Source organism: Tachysurus fulvidraco, chromosome 6, assembly GCF_022655615.1.
Source record: "Tachysurus fulvidraco isolate hzauxx_2018 chromosome 6, HZAU_PFXX_2.0, whole genome shotgun sequence".
NCBI lineage: Eukaryota > Metazoa > Chordata > Actinopteri > Siluriformes > Bagridae > Tachysurus > Tachysurus fulvidraco.
The window spans coordinates 255,001-262,500 of NC_062523.1; the positions used below are offsets into that span (position 1 = coordinate 255,001).

The window sequence follows — 7,500 nt, forward strand, 5'->3', positions numbered from 1 at the left end:
TCTCTGTTATATCCTCTCTGTTATATCCTCTCTGTTATAGCCTCTCTGTTATATCCTCTCTGTTATATCCTCTCTGTTATATCCTCTCTGTTATATCCTCTCTGTTATATCATCTCTGTTATATCCTCTCTGTTATATCCTCTCTATTATATCCTCTCTGTTATATCCTCTCTGTTATATCCTCTCTGTTATATCCTCTATGTTATATCCTCTCTATTATATCCTCTCTGTTATATCATCTCTGTTATAGCCTCTCTGTTATATCATCTCTGTTATATCATCTCTGTTATATCCTCTCTGTTATATCCTCTCTGTTATATCATCTCTGTTATATCCTCTCTGTTATATCCTCTCTGTTATATCCTCTCTGTTATATCCTCTCTGTTATATCATCTCTGTTATATCATCTCTGTTATATCCTCTCTGTTATATCCTCTCTGTTATATCATCTCTGTTATATCCTCTCTGTTATGTCCTCTCTGTTATATGCTCTCTGTTGTCTCAGGCCGAACTCCTTCGTGATCATCACAGCCAATCGAGTGATTCACTGTAACGCAGACCTGCCTGAGGAGATGCACCACTGGATCGGGCTGTTACACAAACCCCGAGCAGAGGCACGCAGCGATGGGCAGGACTTCATCATCAGAGGTGAGTTAAAGCTTCCGCAGGTGAGACAGGACTAAAGCCGTTACATTCTCAGCCGGAGCGTTAGGGACATTGTGTGTTTTCTGCCACGTGTCGTAATACTCACCTGTTTTTATTTATTTAATTATTTTGTGTATTTATTCCCTCAGCCTTGACTTCACAGAGTCTTCATCTTTTGTCGGATTTCTTGTTTAGGTTCCTGTTCCATGTTACTGTGTATTTTATTGTGTTTTGTTAATAAAAGCTCTGTTTATATTTTGTTATCCCTGCATTTGGGTCGGCTTTTATCCCTGAGTTCCCTGACCTGTCTGTCTGACCTGTCTGTCCTACCTGTCTGTCTGATTCGTTTGTTTGACCTCTCTGTCTGACCTCTCTGTCTGACCTGTCTGTCCTACCTGTCTGTCTTACCTGTCTGTCTGATTCGTTTGTTTGACCTCTCTGTCTGACCTGTCTGTCTGACCTGTCTGTCCTACCTGTCTGTCTTACCTGTCTGTCTGATTTGTTTGTCTGACCTGTCTGTCTGTCTTACCTGTCTGTCCTACCTGTCTGTCTTACCTGTCTGTCTGATCCGCTTGTCTGACCTGTCTGTCTGACCTGTCTGTCTGATCCACTTGTCTGACCTGTCTGTCTGACCTGTCTGTCTGATCTGTTTGTTTGAACTGTCTGTCTTACCTGTCTGTCTGATCCGCTTGTCTGACCTGTCTGTCTGACCTGTCTGTCTGATTCATTTGTCTGACCTGTCTGTCTGACCTGTCTGTCTGACCTGTCTGTCTGACCTGTCTGTCTGACCTGTCTGTCACTCTTAGGCTGGCTGCATAAGGAGATGAGGTCAAGTGTGAAGAGCTCGTCTTTGAAGTTGAAGAAGCGCTGGTTTGTTTTGACAGCCAACTCTGTGGATTATTATAAATCATCTGATCGCAGCTCATCTCGTCTCGGCACTCTGGTGCTCAACAGCCTGTGCTCAGTGGTGCAGCCTGACGACCGAGTCTTCAAAGAAACTGGTATCATTGGATTTTTTAAATTTGGTATAAATAATAAATTTTTTATTAAAGTTGTGCATTTAAACCAATAAGATGCCCATTGTGTCGAAGCCTGATGATGTTTAAACATGTTTAAATTTGCCCTTCCTGACGCAACCCTCTCTATTTATATGGTCTTGGGACTGGAACAGAATCACTGGTTTAATCACAACCCCTGTGGCTAGATTACTGTGTCAATGCCAAACAATAATTATTCTTACTTTCTTTCTTTCTTTTTCTTACGTAACTAATGTTATTTGTTCTTTATATTTCGGTATCATGTTCTTCTTTTTGACAAAACTAAACAATTCCACACTATAGCCTGTTAATCACTACACAAACTGCCCAGTAACTAGGGCTTTGGGTTACTACTAAAATCCACAATGTACCACTACACACTACACACTACTGTACTACACACTACACACTACTGTACTACACACTACACACTACTGTACTACACACTACACACTACTGTACTACACACTACACACTACACACTACTGTACTACACACTACTGTACTACACACTACTGTACTACACACTACACACTACTGTACTACACACTACACACTACTGTACTACACACTACACACTACTGTACTACACACTACACACTACTGTACTACACACTACACACTACTGTACTACACACTACACACTACACACTACTGTACTACACACTACACACTACTGTACTACACGCTACACACTACACACTACTGTACTACACACTACTGTACTACACACTACACACTACTGTACTACTGTACTACACACTACTGTACTACACACTACACACTACTGTACTACACACGACACACTACACACTACTGTACTACACACTACACACTACTGTACTACACACTACTGTACTACACACTACACACTACTGTACTACACACTACTGTACTACACACTACACACTACTGTACTACACACTACTGTACTACACACTACACACTACTGTACTACACACTACACACTACTGTACTACACACTACTGTACTACACACTACACACTACTGTACTACACACTACTGTACTACACACTACACACTACTGTACTACACACTACAAACTACACACTACTGTACTACACACTACACACTACTGTACTACACACTACACACTACTGTACTACACACTACTGTACTACACACTACACACTACTGTACTACACACTACTGTACTACACACTACACACTACTGTACTACACACTACTGTACTACACACTACACACTACTGTACTACACACTACACACTACTGTACTACACACTACACACTACTGTACTACACACGACACACTACACACTACACACTACTGTACTACACACTACACACTACTGTACTACACACTACACACTACTGTACTACACACTACAAACTACACACTACTGTACTACATACTACAAACTACACACTACTGTACTACACACTACACACTACTGTACTACACACGACACACTACACACTACTGTACTACACACTACTGTACTACACACTACACACTACTGTACTACACACTACACACTACTGTACTACACACTACAAACTACACACTACTGTACTACACACTACACACTACACACTACTGTACTACACACTACACACTACTGTACTACACACTACACATTACTGTACTACACACTACACATTACTGTACTACACACTACACACTACTGTACTACACACTACACACTACACACTACTGTACTACACACTACACACTACTGTACTACACACTACAAACTACACACTACTGTACTACATACTACACACTACACACTACTGTACTACACACTACACACACACTGTACTACACACTACACACTACTGTACTACACACTACACACTACTGTACTACACACTACACACTACTGTACTACACACGACACACTACTGTACTACACACTACACACTACTGTACTACACACTACACACACACTGTACTACACACTACACACTACACACTACTGTACTACATACTACACACTACACACTACTGTACTACACACTACACACACACTGTACTACACACTACACACTACTGTACTACACACTACACACTACTGTACTACACACTACACACTACTGTACTACACACTACACACACACTGTACTACACACTACACACTACTGTACTACACACTACACACTACTGTACTACACACTACACACACACTGTACTACACACTACACACTACTGTACTACACACTACTGTACTACACACTACACACACTGTACTACACACTACACACTACTGTACTACACACTACACACTACTGTACTACACACTACACACACTGTACTACACACTACACACTACTGTACTACACACTACTGTACTACACACTACACACACTGTACTACACACTACTGTACTACACACTACTGTACTACACACTACACACTACTGTACTACACACTACTGTACTACACACTACACACACTGTACTACACACTACACACTACTGTACTACACACTACTGTACTACACACTACACACTACTGTACTACACACTACACACACTGTACTACACACACTGTACTACACACTACACACTACTGTACTACACACTACTGTACTACACACTACACACACTGTACTACACACTACACACTACTGTACTACACACTACTGTACTACACACTACACACTACTGTACTACACACTACACACACTGTACTACACACACTGTACTACACACTACACACTACTGTACTACACACTACACACTACTGTACTACACACTACTGTACTACACACTACACACACTGTACTACACACACTGGGCTACTGACCAGGTCTTCAGTAATACCCACCTTACTATACAGTGCACTAAACATTTCCAAGTAGGACATTAAACATTTAGAATTTTGATGTTATTCCTGATTATTCCATGTGCAGGTTACTGGAACGTCGTGGTGCACGGCCGGAAGCACTCGTACCGTCTTTATACCAAACTCCTGAAAGAGGCCATGAGATGGGCGTCAGCCATTCAGAGCGTCATTGATAACAAAGCTCCAACTGAGACGCCCACACAGCAGCTCATCCGAGAGATCAAGGTAGACTTGCTCCGAGTGCAGTTCGGTTTCAATCGTATTGTCATGTTATTAAAGGCTGTCGTCACAGAGGAGCTTAGAGTACACGACATCACCTCATAACACGTCTGTAACGCTGCTTTGAGACAATGTGAATTGTTAACATAGCTATACAAATATATTGAATCTAAGAGATTCCCATACACACGCTGTGACCGGGGGGTGGGGGGTGTAAGGGATGTTCATACCGAAACAAGAAAAGATAAAGTATATGATTGTGACTTTGTCCTTTTCAGCCACTCCCACTTTCTCTCAGGAGGTAATGCTCCAAGGTGGAATGAGGTACAGCGCTGTGTGCCATCTGCGTGGATCTTTCATTTTCTGTAGTGTTTCCTTTTCATCTTGTGCTGATGTGACTGTGTTGGTGATGTTAATGATGACAGTGACTGAGCAAACCAGAGGGTCGTGGTGTTAGGTGTGCAGTGAGGACACACTCGTACTTCAGATTTCAGACCTCACATATAACTATAGACATAGTGACGTGACGTACGGCTAAGTACGGTGACCCAGACTCAGCATTCGTTATCTGCATTTAACCCATCCGAAGTGCACACACACAGCAGTGAACACACACACACACACACAGAAGTGAACACACACACACACACACACACACACACACACAGAGCAGTGAACACACACACAGCAGTGAACACACACACACAGCAGTGAACACACACACACAGCAGTGAACACACACACACACAGCAGTGTGTTCACAGCAGTGAACACACACACACACACACACACACACAAAGCAGTGAACACACACACACACACAGCAGTGAACACACACACACACACACACACACACACAGCAGTGAACACACACACACACACACAGCAGTGAACACACACACACACACACACACACACACAGCAGTGAACACACACACACACACAGCAGTGAACACACACGCCGTGAACACACACACAGCAGTGAACACACACACAGCAGTGAACACACACACACAGCAGTGAACACACACACACACACAGCAGTGAACACACACACACCGTGAACACACACAGCAGTGAACACACACACCTGAAGCAGTGGGCAGCCATTTGTGCTGCAGCACCCGGGGAGCAGTTGAGGGGGTTCGGTGCCTTGCTCAAGGGCACCTCAGTCATGGCCGGCCCGAGACTCGAACCCACAACCTTTGGGTTACGAATCAATTTTACGAATGTAAATAAACTCAAACTCACTATCGAGTGACTTTTACAGTCATAAAGACTCATTAGAATGAGAGACTTTCATCCCAAGAAGAACATTTTTATGGATTAAATTGTGGATGATTTATCTTGGACTTCTGGACGTTTATATAAAAGAGCACATCGAGTTCACTCAGATATTTTAGCTTCATATTTTAACACATATTTAATATATTACATCATATTATATAACACATTCTCTTCCTGCACACATTAACACATGCACATTAAAAACACATTAAAAGTTTGTAGCAGCTGCTTTGGTTTAGTTTTTGTTTGTATATGATGTCATGTCACATCCTGTTAAATGTAAGCTTTGAGAAAATACACGACTTGTAATTATAAGCTGCTTATAAATAGTAAATGTCTGACACATGAACATGAATGTGTTTGTTTTTTATTCTGTCTGTCTTTAATACTGTTGTTGCTTCCTCAATATCACCTATAAGTGTCTTTACTGATCTGAGTTTCAAACTTTATAGCATTTAGGATGGAGCTTTAATTCCAAAGGTGATGATGTCATATTATTATTGTAATGTGATTGGTTAAATGTGTGTGTTTCAGGAGAACAGTCTGAATGTTGAGTCAGTGGAGCAGATGTACTGGAGAAACCCGATACTGCGGTACACACAGCATCCCTTGCACTCCCCACTACTGCCTCTGCCCTATGGAGACAGCCGTGAGTCTCTCTCACACACACACACACACACACACACACACACACACACACACACACACACACACACACACACACACACACAGTTATACATACTAAGATTAGGTTATAAACTTATTCTCTCTGTCTCCCTCTAGTTCATAAGGAGAAAGGTTACTCTAGTCTGCAGGATGAAGCAGTGAAGATCTTTAACTCTCTGCAGGAGATGGAGGTGGTGGCTGATCCCATCCCCATCATCCAGGGAATCCTGCAGACCTGTCACGACCTCCGGCCAATCAGAGATGAAGTCTACTGCCAGCTTATCAAACAAACCAATCACGTGCCTCAGCCACACAGCTCTGCAAGCCACGCCCACTGGCACCTGCTCACTTGCATGAGCTGCACCTTCCTTCCGAGTCGAGGCATCCTGAGATACCTGAAATTTCACTTGAAGAGGTGATTACAGATGAACTCTCAGTGTTAACTGTCCAGGTGCTGAGCACGCATCTGATGTTGAGTCTAGGTGGATGAGACTACAGGAGAAAAACTTCACCTTATTTATACTGTAAGCTTTAGGTTTAGGGTGTGTACATGTTCTTGGTGATCACGGTCTGACTCGTAATAAATATTCAATGAAATCTTATTTGTATTGCTCCTTTACCAGTGGACATTATCTCAAAGCAGCTTTATGTAAAACACTGAGATTATAAATCATTATAACCACTGAGAGTGCAGGTGACTTGGTCATGTGGGGTACTGGGACTGATGAGGAGTGTACTTGTGTTCTGTATTAGCATGACAATCAGAGTTATCCCTTTATATATATATATATATTATATATGAACTGATGGTTATGA

General features: G+C 42.1%; 1 protein-coding gene across 2 annotated transcripts in view; it reads left to right on the forward strand.

The window, feature by feature from the left end:
* myo10l3 (myosin X, like 3) overlaps window positions 1–7,500 on the forward strand; it is a 66,860-nt gene that overhangs the window by 56,240 nt on the left and 3,120 nt on the right. The window contains exons 29-33 of one of the 2 annotated variants that reach the window (XM_047815156.1): window positions 506–648; window positions 1,452–1,670; window positions 4,580–4,737; window positions 6,553–6,667; window positions 6,802–7,099. In XM_047815156.1, coding sequence (XP_047671112.1) covers window positions 506–648; window positions 1,452–1,670; window positions 4,580–4,737; window positions 6,553–6,667; window positions 6,802–7,099 — 933 coding nt within the window. The remainder of the gene's footprint in view (window positions 1–505; window positions 649–1,451; window positions 1,671–4,579; window positions 4,738–6,552; window positions 6,668–6,801; window positions 7,100–7,500) is intronic. The other variant, XM_027136813.2, reaches the window with a different exon arrangement.